Raw genomic sequence first — 20214 nt, forward strand, 5'->3', positions numbered from 1 at the left:
AGGCTTTGGGAGGATTCAGTGGTAATCAAACAGGAAATGGGCATCCAGCCACCGAGACAGGGCCGGCCCTGTAGCGGGGAGGTGAACCCGAGACGCTAAATCTTCCTGCCAGGCCACCCTTAATCTTTATCGTGGGCCTCAAATTGATAAATCATCAACGCTAAGCAACATCCGACTTTCCGGACCTCGCGCGGCCATCCGTTGGAGTCTGTGGATCCATTGTCTCGACAACCTGACCGTCCGTCGGTCCACCCATCCGCTATCCATTCATTCGTCCATCCTCCCATCTGTTGTCCATACGGTCCAGTCTTTGCATCAGCCGAGCCATCGGTCCTACCTTACGCACCTCCATCCATCCATCCATCCATCCATCCATCCATCCATCCATCCATCCATCCGGCCGAGCATCCATCTCCCCAGCCGTCGATACATTCCACCACTCATCTGTCCATCCTGTCTGTCTGGCCGTCTTTACATCCATCCACTCATCTGTCCATTCCTCCATCCACCTGTCTGCGTGTCCATCCGTTCCTCTACCTATTCATCCATCCATCCATCCGTCTGTTCATTTGCCCATTCAGCTGCTTCAGTCTGTGGGTCCACCTACTCACTCATCCGTCGGTCCACCTACTCACTCATCCGTCCGTCCACCTGTCCGCTCGCTATCCAGATGGCCGGCTTTGCCTGCGGACTCTCCTGAGCCCGGCGGTGGCACCTCGGTAATTGGGTCACCGCGGCGGAATGGGGGCACAGCCGGCCCACGGCGCGCCTAATCCGCGTGGCCTTCCAAGAGCCACTTTTCCCTCGGTACGGCTGCACATCCAGCTGCGGAATTGGCGGCGCAATTAGTGCCTCCCCTTCGAGGAAGCTCGGGAGCTGACACATTGCTCGCCGCACAAACGTCATAATAAGCATCGACACGGAATAGATGGGACTCGAGGAATCGCTACGCCGTCGGGAAGAAGAACTATACTCGGCCCATTGCTGCCCGATGGGGCTCATTATGGTGACTCTGTTTGAAGCCCTTACGCCGTCAGTTTCCCAGCTCGCCGTTTTGTGCGTATGAGGTAGCAATATTGAACGTGGCGGCGCTAAAGTCGATCCGTGGATTTGTTTTCTTCGGACATAAGCTCGTGTGCGAGGGAGATAGCGGGAAATTTAGCAGATCAAACTTGACACCCACGCCCCTTTGTGTCAAAAGCAATTAGACGATTTCACACTGGCTTTGCCTCAATTGACTTATCAGGGGCGTAACGGTACAGATTTGTTCGCTTGTCCCTTTCAGGAAAAATTTGCCAAAGTCAGCCTTTGCGCAGCTGCTGCATCCCGGCCGGCGCTTTGTGTTTTAGGAAGAAACTACTTTCAACGTATTACGGTGGCGCGGAGCGGTTAGCCCGTCCGCCTCGCAGTTTAGAGGGTGCGGGTTTGATTCTACTGATTGTTAAAGCTACCTTCCGCTGGCCAAGTCCAATCTTCCTCTTCCTTCTATTTGCAGATCATAAGCGTAGCAACAGCTGCGAGGAGCTTGGACCTTGCCAATTTCTCATATCGTGCTATTGATTGTAGCGCCCCCTGCTGCCCCAAAGCGGAGAAATAGATAACATCAGCTTAATGTTACTTTGAACGGCAACGCCGCTTGGGGGGGATTTTGTGGCTGCGCGCTCATCGGGCCTCTTAAGAAAGGCATCCATCAGTCTGCAAGCGTCTCTCAAGGTCGGCGAAATTCTGCCATCTGCCTTCCGTGCGTCCGTCCGCTCACATCTGCCCGTTCGTCTGTCCGACCATCCATCGAGCCATCCGGTTCGATTCGCGCCCGTCTGTTTGCATCTCATCTCATCCATCTGTCTGTCTACTCATCTGCCATTCACCCCTCCGTCAGTCTGTCCGTCCTTTCGTGGCCACACACCAGTCATGGATTAGTTTTTCCACGTGTCTTCCCAAGTCCTCTGGTTGATCCGGCTAGCCATCCGTTTGCCGGTTGTCTCTCAAGGTGGAGGAAAAATTCCGTCGGGCCTTGAAAGCATCGCTGCTGCCGATGAAACAAACAACGAGAGCGGTCTCGGGATGAACTCATTCGCATTGTTTCCACCAACAACAGCTCTCATTACCCCCCACAGGACGGTTTGGACGATTTCCCTCACCCGACTTCACCCCTGCCTCTCGTTATCCGCCGGAAATTCTCCGCCGGCCGTTTTTGAATTGATTGCCGTCAGGTCGTCGATGCATTCCCTCCCGGATTTAGAGACAGACGCGTGTTTGTCGGGCAGCGTGTGGCGCTTTGCTATGGATTGTGTCCGAGTGCCCAGGGTCCCGCTTCGGAGTATGAGAGCGCCGAGGTTGTCTTTGTGGATGATGCCATCACTTCGCCCGCTTCCTTGGCTAAGTGTTTCTTTATAGCCAGATAAAGGCGTTGTCATTCATCCAGGCGTCCCTTTGGAGGACGTCTTTGCCTTGGCATTGAATTTCCAGTCCATTCTTTTAAGGTGGAAGGCAATCCAGATTCCAACATGATGGAAGTGTCAGGCAGCTTTTCAACAGTGGCTGATTGTTTGACTGCGAGTCAATGATTCAATATGTTTTCGTATGTACCTGTGCCTGAAAAAAAAACCAAGCCTGGAGAGTCTGTGTCAACACTCTGTTGTGCTTCAAAAAAGTCTCCAAATATTGTTCCCCGATACGAGGGCGGGGGGGGGGGGCTGCTCTAGGTGGAGCTCGGTCGCCGATTACCCGCTCGCGTGGGAACCTTTTAAGGCGGAACGCAATCGCTCACGGCGCCTTCAGTCATATTCTGCTGGCGTCAAAATCTTGTTGGCCTTTTCCTTTGCTAAGTTTCTCTTTACTGCCAGATAAAGCAGCTCTAATCCACCTAGGAGGAGGTACACTCGCATGGAAATGAAACGGGACCGTTGCGGGAAGATTAGACAACCGAGCTGACTATGTCAGCGCTCTGCCAATCGTAGCGGCTTTCAAAGGGTGCCTTTTTTGTCTATAGGATGTTTATATTATATATGGGTACAGTCGAGAGGCCTAAACAACAGGGCGGCTCAGCCTCTGGCTAGACAAATGCTTTTGGCATCACCAAAAAGTCACAAATAAACAAATGACATCTATGACAGAGTTTCTTAGCCACGTTAAAGAGAACCAAATGGCTGAGTCCATCGTGTGTGTGTGTGTGTGTGCGCGTTTGGTAACATCTCATGCGAGGCCAAGTGAAAGCGGCTTACAGGCAGGAGCATATTCCTTTCCAAGTAAATCTCAATTAGCCGCACATTTAGCCGCACTTGGCTGGATACTCGGGCGCGGCGCTAATCAGAATTGTCTCGTGCGTCGCAAACAAAAAAGGTGTACGTAGCTTTGTAAAGACATCAAATTAAAACCAAATCATCATTGCTAATCCTAAAAAAGCTTGAAGACGAAATTGCGGCCTTGTAAATGGTCTTTGATGTTTCCAGAAACTTTTCGACTGGTCCGAGACTCCAAAATTGCGTTCAGGTACTTCTGAGTGAAGACGCTTGGTTTGTAGCAGTTTGATGTTTCCTACTTTAGTTGCTGTTGGCGGTCATTGATATTTTCAAAATTGCTTGTTGAAGACCAGCCGGCTGTTCAATTTCCTCCTGCGTGCTCCTTCTTCCTTGGGTGTTTTTTTTTTTTTTTTTTTTGTCCTACTTGCGAGGCGCTTCTTTTGTTCCGATTTTTTTTTTCTTTTTTCCCCCTCGCTTCCCGATGCTGTTGTTTTTGCCGCCTCTGCGCTTTGTGCTCGCCATCATTAGCTCTCGCTAGCTTCTTTTCTTCCTCCGCCATCTCGCCCCTACCGCGTTGTTCCCGCTCCCTCCCTCCCTCCCTCCCTCACGCACGCACGCCTCCATTACCGCCCGTGTCTTCCCGCTAATCAGCTTACGCGCCGTGTGTCCAAGCTGCCGTGTCTGCCTTCCTCCTCCCTTTTGTTTTGCTGTTCATTCAGCCGGCGGATTAGAGACGGCTGTTTGCCGCCTTTTGTCTGCGTGGCAAGGAAGCGATGGCCGAGACGGACGCGGTCGAGACGCTGGCTCGTTGGCTCGCTCACTCGCTCTGCGTCGTGTCTTGACTTTTGGTGGCCTTGATGTTCCGTCTTTGCTTTTCAAAGGCCACGAGGATGCTAAATTGTCTTTCATAGTCATAAAGGTGTTTGCAAATACTTGTCCAACTTGTATGTTGGATGAATGAAATAGTCAATTGTATTTACAAACACAAACTGGTCACGTCTTACATTCTTTCAAGTCTTTGAGGTCGATGGGATCACCAATGATTAGATTAAATGGTGGCACAAAATGAATAGTACTGTAAATTCCAATATTTGACGTTTTATTCTACGACGATGCCAAATGAACTGAATGAAATGTTGAGAAAAATGCCTTCATCCGGTTTGTTGAAGCCTAACTTGTCATCGATTGTTCACATCCTACTAAATTGAATTGAATGAACTACTTTTCAATTCTCCAAATTATGAAACCGTCTTCAATTGTCTTTGATGCTTGGGAAAAGAATCTGCTTTTAAAACCACGTGTCTGAATGTATATTGATGATTACGGAGCACGCACAATTCACCTGAGGTGCGTGCGTGCGTGCGCGGCCGTTGACTGACTGCCGATCGATGGCACGGCCTTATTTCTAACGATTAAGCGCCAGATGCCTTTTTTTTTTTTTTTTTTGTCCCGGGCTGCAGCTGTCACTGGCGAAAATGAGTCATCCCTCTTTAAGAAAGAAAAACAAACTCTCAAGGTTAACCGAGCGGAGTCAGTTGTGCCCATCGGCCAAGGGGGACGCCGGTTTACATTGGCAGCCAACGCGAGGACTCAATTATGCCTATTGACGTGGAGCTGACAAAAACGAGGAAATCATCGTCGGGAAGAAGGTTGCTTGGATAATGAGCCGGAGTGGCAATAAGGGCGAAAATAACAGTGACATTTCGCGTTATGACATCATGGTTTGTAGATTGCGCTAAAGTGGACCAGTTGCAAATTTGACTTGACTCTTTCATGTTGCCTTTGAAATGTTTCCAAAAGACGTGCATATTCAACAAAACTTGTTTTCACCTTTTGCCACTTGTCTTTGTTTTTCCCAAACCACCCAACCCACAGTTGGTCTGTGTTTAGTTTTTTTGTCAGGCATCTTAAGCAGTGTTCCGTCCGTCCGTCCGTCATCGCTCGGGTGCTTCCCAATCTCGGCGTCCCACATGGCGCGCCGCCATTAAACGCCGCGTGGTATTATTCAAATGCCCTTTTGCATTAATACACTAGCTGGCATTTAGTGTCGGCCATCATTTACGCCGCAGCTGTAATTGCTTGAAGCTTGTGCACGTGCCCTGTGTAAAGCAGAGGCGGGGAGGGGCTGTTGCATTATGGGAGGCGGGCGGGAGGATCATTAGACGCCGTAGCTATGTACTTTTCAAGTGGAAAAGGTCGTCTTTTATGAGGCCTTCTTGAAAGGTGACGAGAATGATGATGCCTGGATTCTGGCGTGAAAAGGGGCGAGCGAGCGTGGGAGGGAAGGAAGGAAGGAAGGAAGGCCTAATGGGGGAAAGGCTTCCTTGCAGTCCTGCTTTGGCTGAGGTTGAATGCAGCACATTTACTGGGGCACATTGCGGCCTTCCATTTGCGTGAGAATTGCCTTCCAACTTGATCAAAAGTATGTGCTCTGCTAGTGATGATACTCAACTATCCATTCTTCAGTTTGTCATTGGTACATTGTCCCCATTCTTTCCTCCTCCTTGGCACCTTTTTTGCTGTCCTTCCATTTTGTTCTTTACTTGCTTCCGATCTTTGTTTTTTTAGCCCATACTTGTGTCTCATTAAGATCTTTTTCTCTTCAGGCGTACAACCACACATTCGCCCCCGGTAGTCCCCGGTTACCACCCTTTTCCTCCTGGTTTCCCACTTGTTTTTCCCCCCCAGTTTATTATCTTCCATTCTCTTGTTTTGTTGCTCAGCCCAGCGCGTACTTGAGTGTCATTAAGACTTTTTTTTTTTTCTTCTTCTAACCGACAATGGCGGCGAATGCCAAAGGCTGCGGCAGCAGTGCCATTGTTTTGCTCCTGATTGCCTTTTTTTTTTCTTCCCCATCTTCTTCTCCGAGTGCGAAGCTTTATAAAGCGCTTCGCTCCAGTGGCTGTCGCCTCACCACAATAGCATCGCAGCCTCCAATTTGTGTCAAGTCAGGTCTTTCTGAAACTGAATCTGCATGTTGGATGGTACTAGCATTTTATTGGAATGCTCAATTGTCTTTTAAAAAAAAAAAACGGTCAAGTCACTAAAGACGAGATTATCTCGGAATGGATGAATGCCATTTGCATTTATTTCATTGGAGAAAGGTGGTTTGATATATAAATTGGTAGGCAGAAGATCCAGTTGCTATCTCAAGGCGCCACTCGGCTCCTCCGATGACGATGATCGTGACAATGATTTGTCGATAATTGGACGCCGATTCGTGGCTCCGCCGTATGTTTGATGAGCATGGAACACGTGACGATAGTGACGCTCTTCAAGTTCCTCCGGGCTAAAACTCTTCCTGATAGAAGCCCAGAGTCACAGTTTACCCCGCCTCCACTCTGTGATGAATAATGAAAGAGTTGTGCGGTTTGTGTATCAGCTCCGTTGTGATGTCTTCACGGGCACTAAAAAGAACCGGAACGTTTGGTGTCGTCGGCTCCGGAAGCTCTCGGGTTTGATCCGCGCTTGTCGAAAAGGATCAGCCACGTTTTGCGGCGGCGCTTGTTTTTATTCCGACCTCGTTTCCTTCTGTGTTTCGCCAGCCTCGGCCCGAAAGGATAACAAAGTAGGGTTTGGAGACTGGGTTAGCCTTTCAAAGCCCAGGTTAGCGTTTCAAGTTTGGCTGTTTCAAACCAGGGATCAGGTTTCATATCCTTAGGCCGGCCGTTCGAGACTCGGCTAGGATTTCATCTTATGGTTTCGAATTACCGCTTCGAGTTACGGTTTAAAAGGGATATGGGGTTAGGTTTCAAGATTGGGTTAGGGTTTGAAGTGGTCCGGTCCGGTCCGATCCGATCCAATGCGATGTTGTTGTCTAAAAGGCCGAGGGACATTTTGCGCGTGTTTATCTTTCGGGCTTGTTTCGGAAAGGACAATCGGGTTTGTGCCAGCGAGGGCGCCCTCCGTTGGAACGATAATGCATGAACATTTCCTCCAAAAACAACGAGGTGGGCTTTGAAATGATTGACGCGCCACGTTCCAAACGTTCAATATCAAATCAAGCGCGCCCACGTTTGTCACCTGGGAAATCAATGAGCCTTTCCAGCGGCCGTCTGTCCAATTTAGTTTATTTTATTGATTGATTAGCTCACACGGTCACCCCAAAATATCAAGAGTGCTTAAGACTGGCAAGGATCATTGAGGCGGCTGCCTAAAGTGCCCAAGGACTGGCAGATTATTTCCAGTGAAGGTCTGGGGCTTAAAATTTGCTTTTCAAGATAGGGTTAGCGTCTCATGTGATCATTTTGGTCAGATTTCGAATTATGGCTCGAAAGTAGGCTTTGGAGCAAGGATGAATGTTGCGGTTTATTGAAAGCCCAAAGACCTGATGGATGACACAAAGCTTTATTTGTCCTGACAAAAGACAAAAACAAGCAAAGGACGACACGTCCTCCTTGACCTCGCGTCTTTATTTCCGTGCTGAACGTGGAGTACGGTGGCGCTTGAGGACGCGGCGTTAAGGCGCTTAAGAGGCTCATTCAATTAGTGTCGGGTCAAAGCCCAACACTGACCTGCTTCAAAGTCGCAACAAAGACGCTCGCTGACTGACTTTAGCCGTTCGCCGTCCTTGACGCCCGCCCGCCCGCCTGCCTGTGTCGTATCGACAGTTCTTTTGGATTTGAATCAAAACGCAGAGTGGTGAAAATGACCATGATTGGAGATTGTCTCTGATTGACAGAGAAACACGCACTCTTCCAAGACTTCCAACTCTCTTTGATGTATACACAAACAGTCATACTTGAAGTTGGCTTTGCCCTTCAATCTTAGGAGGCTAATTCACAAAGTGCCAGGTCAAAGGTCAGGTTCCCTCCCTGGCTTTATCTCGTCGGCACTCCTCGACATTGTTGTGAGAAAATCTGCGCGCGGTTATTCCTTGACACTGTAAATCTCAACGTCATTCTGCACCGGCGCCAGGATGCTCTGGAGTGACGGACGGCTGCGTATTCCCCAGACAGACAAAAGACGCTTGACAGGACGGGGTGGCCGAGGGGAGGACGGGATGTCCAAAGTGACGGCGGCCATTTTCCTGTCAAGCGCTCATCTCTTTGATGGTTTTGGTTATGGAACACAAGGAAATAAATATTCACCGCTTGGGTTTGGCTTTCAAATGAAGCTTAGTGTCAGTGGCTGGGTTAGGGCTTCAAGTTAACTTTGTGTTTGTTGTTTAGAGCCTCATTCTCATGTCGCACATTTAGCTTTGAAACATAAAATGAAATATTCAGAACAGTAATCTTGTGTTGGAAGGGCCATTCGCTGGCCACACGGGCTAAATAAATGCCCCATTTATTATTCATAAATACTCAACAATTAGCTCCTTAATGCGCAAGCAAACTCAGAGTCATTCCAGCGCACAAAATCGACGCGGGACGCTCGCAAGGGGAAGGAACGGCGCCACAAACGTCACGCACATCGGGACGCAAACGGCACGACTCCTTCGGTCGGCCTTAGATGCACGTGGCGGCGGCGGCTGCAGAAGAATCAAATGGCCTTTGGTGTTTGACAAAATGCGGAAAATGTGCAATAGGTGCTGACATGCTCAACCGTCTTTGATGTTTTCACCAAAAGACTCGGAGGGCTCGTTGAAAAAAAAAACCAAATATGCTAAACTACCTTTGATGTTTTTGAGATGTTTCCCCAAACATGTTGACTTTAGCCATGATTTGTGTAAATGTCAACGTTAGGTCTTTTTAAACAACATTGATTTGATTTACAAAAAACTCGCACGTTAGGTTTGTTCAAGAGCGTTTTTGATGTTGACTTATTCGCTTTGTTTCTTGCCTTTGTTAATTGAGCCAACTGTTGTCCGTCCGGTTAATTGGAGGCGTCTTCAATCAGCATCTTCTCAATGTCGTCAGGTCCAAGCTAAAGTTTTAAAAATGTGCCAAACATTGCGGCGAGACGTGTTTTATTCCTCTGCTCTCGTCAACAAAATTGGACTCCGTGTTCCTTCCTCGCCGTTGTTCCCTTTTGTTACGCCACACGTTTCTAATTTGAGGGAGAGCCGCATTGAGTTGGAAAAAGGCGCGTCGCTTCTGGCACTTTGGCAGGATTCTTAAGAAAATGTAAACAGCGGCGTTTGGACAAGTAATTACCTGAAACAAATGACGCTATTAGCACTGAGATTCACTCGGTACTTTTTTTTTTAGCATGGTTAGCGAGTCGGAATGTTTGGGTTGGGGGGGGGGGGCGCAAAAAACAGTTTGTTATTGTACAAAGTAACATTGTTGCATAGTTATGAAGATGCTCAAAATAGGATATTTTGGAGCCAATCACCGATCAGTCAGTTAAAAAAAAAAACGATAACAAATCACTCATCCGATCAGAAGAAGCGCCGGCGTTGGCGAGTGGCTAAGGTCCGGGTTTCGAGATATGGTGTTTTCAAGTAGGATTTCAAGTTCTGCTTGTGGTTTTCCCCTATTTTGCAGATTGATACGGACACTGTATGTACTGAATGCGTTTGCTTTGGTCCAACAAGGTGCATTTTGCCACGGTTCTTTCCAATAAATTGCAGTCCACTTTTATTTACCCTGGGCGAGCCATCAATAAAGCCAGTGAGGACCATTGTAAAGCGCCCGCTGCTTTGTTTATGTGTCACGTTGGGAAAGGCGGCGGCGGGAGATTAATTAGCTCATTAGCCACGGCCGCTAGCGGCACGTCATGCTATACAGTAACAGTCAGTTAGCCGCTGATGCTAAGTAACAGTCCACAGGAAAGCTCATTGAGGAAACGGCGTCTTGGATGTTTTCAAAGCATTTTGGCTCCATTCATTCTCCAAATGACCGTTGTGTTTACAAAAATACATACGTTGGCTTTCTCCCGAGCGTCTTTTTTGTTCATGCATATGTTAGTCACTGAACGTTCAAAAACGTCTTTGATGTGTGGGAATGCATAAGTTCACCCGTTAAACACTTGATCTCGCATTTGATGTTCACGGATACGTCAGGTCATCCGGCGATGAATTGGGGATGATTCTACGGTTTTACGTCAACTATCGAAGAGGCGAAACGCTCTTTGATGTTGACATGTACGCCAGGTTCAGCGGCAGCAAAGCGGCAGCGGGATATTAATTAGATCATTAGTGACAGCCGTTCCACACAAGTGTGATACGGGAAGCTTCAATGGCGTCAATTTGCCACATCTTTGAGCTGAGCTGAGCTGAGCTGAGCTGAGCTAGCAGGTTGGCTGGCACTTGGGCGCTGGTCCTTTCAATCGGCTATTTGATGGTCACGTTTCCAGGGGTCCTTTCAAGACAATCACTTGAAGCAGATTGCTACCACCATGTGTACCAGACAAATGGGCTATGTGAAATTGTAAACAATTTTTGGTTTTTGGCCCGAGGTGTGCAAAACTATTTTGGTAAGAAGCGGTGTGTTTCATGAGTCACCATCAAATCAGGTCTCCAGCAATAACTCAACTCATGCCTTATTGCAAACTTCCCTCCCTGAAGCCAGTTTCATGAAAGTCGCTTGGCAAAAAAGAAAATGTCAAACCTGAAAAGACATGGAAAGTCTGCCATTTTTCGGACGACTTCCGGTAAAACACAAGCACAGTCATATCTCCGTTCATCAATTCTGCCCCTGAAGTCCGTTTGTGAAACCACAAAAAAAAGCCGTCACACCCCAAAATACTGGACTGTACAACTGTAGTCATATCTCTGTTGATGAAAGTCGGCCATTTTGCTTTTAAGCCCCCATTTCCTTCCTTAAGATGTGATCTGATGCTACCAAATGGGAAGCACGTACATGACACGCAAATGTGCAACGCTTCATTAAAAAAGGCTCCTCTTGTTGTCATCTACCTCCTTTTCCAAGTCAGCTTCTCTTGTTGCCCACCTGGAGGTCCACTCCCTTCTTTTGTTCTTGTCTTTTATCGGCATCTTCCTCCTCCTCGGGCTGTTTTAACATACACTCTGCAGGGAGTGCTCCTGTGATGCCAATTATATTGACTGGAGAAAAAAAAACAGCGTGGGGAGGGGGGTCGCGATTGATGGTCGGGATTGGAAAAGGCGCTATCAGCGCGGCTGATGACTGAGCCGACCGACGGACGGACGGAGGGAGGGAGGGAGGGAGGATGATGATGAAAGAGGGACGGGAAGAGGATGGAGAGAAATTGGAGGCCAGCGAATCTGTCGGGGAATTGTAATAGTCTCCCGTTGGCCCACCTGAGGGAATTCAGCCACTGCAGACAAGGAGGAGGAGGTGAGATGAAGACGGCAGCCAGATAAAGATGGCCGAGCTCACTCGGTTCTAGCGTGAAGGGAGCTCTGACAGCCTGTCCGTAAAGTTCTAGCACAATGCTTTGTTTTCTGGACATTTGGAAGCAATGCTGCGTTGTTGTTGTTGTTGTTGTTGTTGTTTGAGGAAAAGTTCCCATTTCCCATCACACCTGAAGGCAGCGCAGGGCTTGACTTCCGTGATAGACATTCCCGTCCACAGCTGCACCACAAATGGTCTCTGTGATTCATTTCATTTTGCTTTCCTTCTTCAAAACTATTCACCCTCGCTTGAAGCTAATGTGTCACGGTCTCGGGCCTTTGACTGAACGCCAGTAATCGGTCAAGGCATCTCGGGGCGTTTTATTGGAACAAAATGGCTTCTTTGCTTCTTTTATCACGCTCTAAGTGACTTTTTTTCCCCACCCACAGACAAGAAGTACATTTCCACCCAGACGGCGAATACATTAGATAGCACGCGGCGGGATAAAACGCCGCCATGATTGATGATTAGCCGGCGTTTTTTCTTTGGTAATTAACTTAGATTCATAACATCATTTACATGCATTACATCCCCGCTTACAAGTTGCGTGTGCGCTCGGCGATCCGCCGCAGCTATTTGTCTTCATTTCAGTCCTTGGCCTCTATTTCTGTCCACAAAACAGCCATCTTGCAACAGACGGGTCTGGTCCGTTCTATGTTAGCTTAGCTAGCTGGTTAGCAGCAGCATTTGACCAAATGTTTGTGACCAAATGACTCTCATTTGGCCAAGCACATTTAAATCAAAGTGCACTTTGTCACATTTTTGTGAACAAATGACTTTAATCTGGAACTTTTGTGACCTTTGGAGTCCATCTGTTTTGGGGTTTTTTTTGCTCGGAGCGCCGAGTCAAGTTGTAAACTGCTACATTGTGTTGTTCATAAATTAAGAAATGTATTACACACACACACACACACACACACACACACACACACACACACACACACACACACACACACACGTTGTGTCGCTGTTGCTAAGACTGGTCGTTCTTTATTTGAAGACAAGCCTCCTCTTTGTCTTTTCGCTGTCTTTTGGCAAGGACACTCAGTGTTTTGCAAAGTGTTTGTGTGTGTGCGTGTGTGTTCTTGGGATCCCCTCAGACACACACGCAAAGCTTTGTGTAGAAAGTGGTCAAAAGTTTGATTGAGTCGAGTGCATCGAATGTTTTCCCCCTCATCCCGTTGAATGCTTTCCCCCTCCCGAGACCGTGTGTGGAGGAATTTGCACGCCTCGTAATGGCTAATGAAGGCAACCTTTCAGACGTGGTTTGTCACTCCGAATCACAACACTGGAGATCAATGTAGTTCTGGCGGGAGAAGATAAAGACGACAAGTAGGGGGTGAGTCACTGGAAAGGGGGGGGGGGGGGCATCTTTTGGTGGGGGAGCAACAATGGCCGGCGGCCCGAACAATAGCGCTCGGCGGTTTGTCGGCGTCTACAGACACGGGACTAATTGACCACTGAGGGTGTTTTTCTGTGCCACTTTGGCCGTCATGGCCGCCAGCGGTGGTTGGGTGACGTGGTCCTGTAACCCAACTGACCGGGCAATAGCGAGGACAAGAAGCCTTGATTGATCACGCTTCTGCTGCCAAGTTGAAGTGATCAAAACAATCGGCAGCTATTTAAAACAAGTCGTGGAAAACCGAGCAACGGAACGTCTAATTGTCGTTCTTGATACTTGGGCTATTTTGACACGCAACTGTTATCGAGTCACCGAGAGTGTGTTTTCCACTCGTGTTTCTTTTGAAACAAGTCACCCTGATTTAATGCCGTGATGCTAATGGGTGCTAACAGCATAGAGCTGTCATGTAGATTTGAGTCGTTTGGATGCGCGCCATTGACGAATAAATTACACGTAAGGCACTTTACCAGCTAAACACTTAACATCCCCGCTCACGCATATACGTATTGATATTAATACAGGAAGAAAATAATGCATGATAAAGAGGGAGTCCTTCGGGAAGCTTGCGTCGCCGCTTTGGTGATTGTCGTTAAAAGAAGGGTAAAAAAAAAGCCAGACTCCGCGTAATTGACTGCTCATTTCTTTAAGTGGCCTATTGGCAGGGCAGCCCTGAGCATTTGCCAGCGCATTAAAGATTTCCCTCGCTTTATCTTAACTGTGTGTGGACGTGAACGTGGTGGTATATGACTCAATTAGGCTATTGTTGTCATCCAGTCTTGGAATTTACAGGACGCGGCGGTACCTTGAATGCCCCAGCGGACGGGAAAGCTACAATTTGGAGGAAAAACAACATGCATGACATAGCCCACAAATAATGGACTTTTGGTTTGAGCAAAGTTGTCACAATGTTGATGTCTAGCATGCTAATATGGAATGTGCTAGCAACCCAATGGAAATGCTAACATGGCTAACAGACTTTATGGCAGGATAGCAATCTGAGTCCAGAAAAGCGCTCAGGCAGATCAATAAAGACTTGAGATCTTGCCCTGCCATCTGATACTTTTTCTAATGCCAATGGCTCAAATGCTAACACGCTAACAGCGTTTCCCCTAAGGTCAATTGCGGTCATTTGTGGCGCAAGAACCTGAAAGTGACCGCGACCGGACTTTCTCTCTCTCTCTCTCACGATTCCGGGGAGCGGTCGTTGACTTCCCAGCAGGCCGAACGTTGCGGCGGGCCACAATGTGGACTTGACATTTCATTGCTGGAAGTCACTTAGTGCGCTTCGCATTCCTCTCTGGTGGGGTGCAGCATTTGTGGCGCCGATTCGCACACCCCGGATTTAGTGCCCTAAGGGTTGGATGGGATGGTAAGGAGGTTTAGTTGGGGGGGGGGGGGGGGGGGTCGTTGGCTTGTTTGTCTCTTGTTTGGCCTGCTTGATAATCCAATCCGGCTTTGTGCGGCGTGAGGACGGCACACTTGGTGTCAGTGTTCAGCAAGGGATCGCTGGGCTAACACTCGCACACAATCTGGGAACTGAGAAAAGGCCAAAGTTAATTACAGGAAGCCTCAAGGAAACAGCTTGTGTTTGGATTCTTCTGTGTTAGTTGATTGGTTGATTGCTAGATGCCCGCTTGCTTGCTTGGGTGGGCTTACAAAATGTACACAAAATGGCAGCCCCTCCAAGACTGAGCCTGCTAATTATTGATTTTGTATTGCGCAATTTGAGCTTGCCAGAGTTCTTGGCTCAAGAGTGACATTGGTCCTGGTTTGATTTTGTTTGGCTTATCAGCTGGCTCTTATGAGCCTGAGGTCCATCTAGTATATTTCATTTTTTTTTTTTTTTTGCTTCTTGTGTCTCCTTTGACTTTGGGCATTTTTCAGCACGCCTCTCTTGCCGTCACCCTGTCACGCCGCCTCATTGCCGTCATCCATCCATACGTGCTTATGTCTCCTGTGTCCTTCCTTCGCCATCTCCTCATTTTCCAACTCGTATTCTTTGGTTTTTGTCAGCGGCCGCGCCTCCCCCCGTCCCATCCTCTCGCCGAGCCCCCCCTCCCTTTTTTTCCCAGGATGCTCTCCTTCTGTTGTTTTCATGATGGCGGGGGTGCGACTCCAGGGGTGCTTGTCTTGGCTAACTGTGCTTGACAGGTTGTGTGGGTCCCCTTCTTCTAAAGTAGGGCCGGGCCGGGCTGGGCCGGGCCGGGCCGGGCTGGGGGGGGTGAAACAGGGGCCGTCAAAATTGTTTGTGCAAAGAGCACAGATGGGGGTGGTGGGTTTAGTTGATTTCATTTATTTATACGACTTAAATATGATTCTCTTTTCTGACTTTCCATGTACTGTCTATTTACTATGATATATGCTAAGGTTTAGGTGGCCGCTTATGTTTGTGACTTTGAATCGTGTTTGTATTTATATGATTTTTGTGGTCAACTGAAAAATACTGCCGATGAGCGTAGTTTATGGTGTCCCCTTGTACTGATATGTAAATTGAGGCGCCATCCTACAGGGGAGCAACATAAGGACTGGCATGGGGGGGGCTTTTGGAGGCCAGAGGTGGTCTGGAGGACACACACACACACACACACGTAGGCTTATTTTGGGGGGCTGGCTTTAGTTGGGAACAGATGGGCATAGTTTGGAGGGAGAATGTGTGTGTGTGTTTGTAGTTGTGTACGGATATACTTTGTGTGTGTGTGCATGTGTGAAAATCTCATTTAGTGGTTTTCCTACCTTTGCACACACATTTGTGGTCAACATACGTGCTTGTGTCCCATCACGCGCACACCATATGAAACACATCAAACTGGATCCCGCTGGCTGTCTCCTTCATACTATAGCTCGACCATCATCATCTTCGTCATCATCAGCGTGACACACACACGGGCGCGCAGGCGCGCACACACTTCAATGCAGATAAGAAAAAGGAGGCTCATAAATCAGCCAGATGCGCCTCTACAGTGCCTGATAAATTTGCGGTGTAAAACAAACAGCCTGCATGCAAACTCAGACACATAATAAGTTGGGGGGGACCCCTTAACACACACACACACACACCGCCCGCTCGCTCGCTCGCTATCGTCCAATCAGACGAGTGGCTTGTACCGCGGCGTTATCGCCGAGGATGAGGAGTCTCAACAGGAGGTGAAGATCGAGGGAGCGTGTGAGGACGAGTGGGCAGATGGAGAGGGGGCAGATGGGGGAGGAAGACAAATGGAGAGAGGAAAAAATGGCGGGAAATATGCAGGGACGCTTTGGATCCTTCCAGTGTGCAGTTTTGGGCGTCGGTGTGCCTAATACGGTGGCCATGGTAAAGGGGCCGGCCGGACCTCGGCCAATGCCACGTAAAAATAGCCTGAGGAAAGGTTTCAAATTAAAGGTTCAACACATGGTCAAGGTTTTCAATTAGGATTTGGATTTCCAGAGAGGGTCAAAAAGGTTCAAACGGGGATTAGGCTTTCAAGACAAGCTTAGCCTGTCTAATTAAGCATTTCAAGCCTAAATTCCAGTTTCAGGCCAAAGCTGGAGTTGGGCTTCAACCAGGATTTTATGGCCATTTTTTTTTTTTATTTAAACGAGAGTTTCAAGCCTGGCTTTAGAACAAGATTCCAGTTTGAAGGCGAGCTTAGCGTTGGCCACTGCCTGACGTCTTCCTGTGTCCCGTCCAGACGAGGACCCCCTGCAGCCCGTCACCTCGGACGAGACGGTTTCGGTGGGCGGAGCCGTCACGCTGACCTGCCGGGTGGCCGAGAGCGACAACTCGTCACTGCAGTGGTCTAACACGGTGCAGCAGACGCTCTACTTTGGCGAGAAGAGAGGTAAGGGCTACCCACTTGACATTTCCCCCCCAAATGCTCCAGTTGCCTACCGTGAGGTTGACCCCAGTTCCGTGAACCGCTATATCATCAATGACACAACACTCACCTTTCCTAGGGAAAGTGACGGAAAGTTTTCCTAGCTAGCGCAGGTCAAACGTCCAGCCGGGAGCTTTTGACGGCCAACGGCGAGGAGCGCTCAAATGAGAAAAGGAGCCCGGTCTCCGGCGCCACGGCAAAGCAAAGCCTTTCAAGGTCGCACTCGACTTTGCAGGCGGCCGACGAACGCGGCGGGAAACGAGGATCGCGCAGAAAGTCGGCCGTAATAGCGAGCGGGAGAGGCGGGGGAAGACGCAATCACAATGCCGCCGTGGTAAAAACCTTGTGATTAGCTCTCGTGACGCTTAGCTTTGGTTTTGGAAATACTATGTTGTACTTGTTGTGCGCAAAATGATAACAAGGTCGCAGTCATTATTGAGCTCAGTTCAAGATATTTCAAATGCTGCAAAATGGAGCTTTTTGTCCGCCATATTTGTGGGAAATCATTTCAAGAAGAAATAGTTTGACAGCACAGCGAGCGGCATGAGCGGCACGAGCGCCGACGCTCACCTCATCACGCCGGCACCTCCGAGAAAATGACCAAACGAGGAACCGGGCGGCAAATGAAGAGTCGCGGGGACAGAGATAAATAACCCATGACAGGATGATGGATGTTATTTTTGCCCGTATTTCATTTTCTTTTTTGAAGACGCCGCGACTGCGCCACGTAGATGTCGCGAGAGCAGGCTTGACACGCCGAGCGTCAATGATGGATGACGTGCGTGCCTTCAAAACACAAAGACAAGGAGGCATCGGCCTCGATTGATCAAAATTGCCACGAGCAAACGAGCTCATAAATCAATCATCTTACGCTATTGTGGCTTTGAATGGGACGGTGAAGGAAAATTGATCCATACTTGATTGGCGCCTCATTTGGATCCATTTTGAATGAGAAAAATCGAGCTCGTTTGATTGAGCAACACTTGAATCATTTGCATTCATTTCAAAGCCACATACAGAGAAAAAAGAATTTTGTTTTCTTTTTAAATAAGCGCAGTCACCAATAGTTGCGCCGTCTCGTCCTTAATAAATGAAATGGAAATCTTAATTGTTGCGGGACAGCGAGCCCCGTCGCATTATAAAATCCGATATGGGGATGACAAATAATCTTCCTTCTCTTTTTTTTTTCACACAAACGACGGACCCGGCGTAGCCAATGCTGATATATTTTAAGTCCTTAATTCTCCATCATTTATTTTAAGAGCCTTTTAAGGTCCCGCCGATCGCCTTGAGGGAATGCGTGGGAGCGCCGCCGCGCTGCTAATAGAAGAGATTAGCAAGGCTCGCAAACAGATGGTACTTTTTTTCATTTCTTTCCTTCTCCCGTCCGACACGAATGCCAAACTAGGGGAAGACAACGAGACAGAAAAATTAACGAGATTCCAATCAAGCAATAAAGCGCACGGCCACTCTTTGTTTGCCGTGAGTCTGATAAGGGAGGGAAAAAACTGAAACGGAATTGTCGAGTGAAATATCAGGTAATGGCTTGACATTTTCTGTCTTTTATTAAAGCAACCGCTGTTTGATTGAAGCAGGCGGTGTAAATAATAATAATCATCTCTCTCTTGGCACCAGAAAATACGAAGAACTTATCTTAAAAGTTGAACTCCTTACTATATTTACACTTAAGCATGCCTTTGCCATTTTCACAGATGGTGAAGAAAAAAAAAAAACGCACGCTCTCGAGAGATTTACAGTCAATAGGAACATTTACGACAACAAAAAAATGACGCACCTCTTCATATTTTGCATGTTGTTTAGCCAGAAGACAATAACTTGCACGACTTTGAGTCGTCATGACAACAGAAGCTGTTTCCGCAATTAAACATCACCTCCAAGTTGTTTGGACAAATGCAGATGACTTTGTTTGGAATGCAAAAAGAAAAGTGGAAAGGTCGCACGCCTCCACCGCCTCCCTCATGCAAATTCACTTGAGATTCAAAAAGGAATCAAAAACAAAGCGTTGTCTTTACCACTTAAAAACCACATTTTTTAAATCAAAACCCATTTTGGGATTGAGAAATCCTTGTTGCTGTTGCACTCCTCAACCATCACCTGGCGTTTTGCTTCCATTTTTGGGTCCTTTTGGAAACTGCTCCCAAATTGAGACCTTGTACAATTTCCCCGAATTTGTCTACATCAAAAATGCCACTTAGCGTCCAGAAAGGGTTTGTTGCTATCGGGCCACCTCGAGCCGCCTTCTATGGATGTATGTATAGCGCCGTTTACTTGTCGACAGGCATCGCAGGCAGCCTCCCTCCCTCCCTCCGTTTAACCAGCTAATGGCTCCCAAAGTGCCGCCGCCGCCGCCGCCACTGCCGATCTGGACGGGCTCGCTCACCTGGTGGGAGGCCAGTGCCAGTGTCGGCTTAAGTGCAGACCGTTAGTAAATCACTCCATTAAGTAGACGCCTCCTTCGGTTGGCCCACTTACAGTACCAAGCATCCTTTAAGTGAAACGTGTTGAAACTGAAGGATTGGGACAAATGCGGAAAGGGGGAAGGAAAGAAAGAAAGAAAGAAAAAAAGAAAAAAACGTATTGATCGACATTGCATCAGTTCTTCTGGCTCTCGGGAGAGTATATTAGCCGAGGCCGACGCGCCACTCGAAAAAAAAGTGAAGAGAAAAAAAACACTTTGAAAGTGGATACATGAAGGACTTTTTCCATATTTTGACTGCCAGAGCGCCAACGTGTTCTTCTTCTCGTGTCCTTAAAAATAACTCGGTGTGTAACGCCAGACGCCGACAGACTTCAAAGTTACAAGAGCCAATTTATTTTGATTATTTTTTTTTCCCCAGGTTAAGTAAGCCGACAAATTTGTCACTACGGGATTCAGTAATTGGCCTTTCTTCGCCGAATGCAAAAACAATCGATCGGGGCCGAACAACTTTGGTCGTTTTGGCTTTGAGATGCTCGCTTAGGCTGTTTGTGAAAACGTACTATCTTGGTATTTCAAGCGCATCGCCGATGAGTTGAAAACTGGAAAACTTCGGTGCCCACCAAATCCAAGCAAAAAAACTGCCTTTCATCAATTATGCACACTTGCAAAGGTGATGAGCGTTTTCATTCCATCTGAAGGCCAGGAGGATTAGGGAGGGGACAGAGGTGCGCGCTTAACACGTGTTTGATGAGCCGCGATCAATCGGCGACGGCCTTTGATGAGAGCGGACGCTTCGACGGAGCAAAGCCGCCGGCCCCTGAACCGCCATCGGCTCGTAGCTTTTACAACAAAGATCTCAGAGGCAGAAGAAAAAAATGGCAGGTTTGCTGTGTGCAAATTTACGTTTTCAACGTGTTCAAAATTTGTCGCAAGAAAAAAAAAAAAAAACATCTAGCTAAAGTTTTCAAACTTTTGTGACCTTTACAAGCCCCGATGAGATTTTTTTCTTTCAAAATAA

General features: G+C 47.9%; 1 protein-coding gene across 3 annotated transcripts in view; it reads left to right on the plus strand.

Moving 5' to 3' along the window:
• The window catches only part of cadm3 (cell adhesion molecule 3), a 42962-nt gene that overhangs the window by 7240 nt on the left and 15508 nt on the right, over positions 1-20214 (plus strand). For all 3 annotated transcript variants that reach the window (XM_085930568.1, XM_085930569.1, XM_085930570.1), the window contains one exon: positions 16571-16720. In XM_085930568.1, coding sequence (XP_085786694.1) covers positions 16571-16720 — 150 coding nt within the window. The remainder of the gene's footprint in view (positions 1-16570; positions 16721-20214) is intronic.

This window comes from Syngnathus leptorhynchus, chromosome 14, assembly GCF_054491065.1.
Source record: "Syngnathus leptorhynchus isolate UIUO chromosome 14, UIUO_Slep, whole genome shotgun sequence".
Lineage (NCBI taxonomy): Eukaryota > Metazoa > Chordata > Actinopteri > Syngnathiformes > Syngnathidae > Syngnathus > Syngnathus leptorhynchus.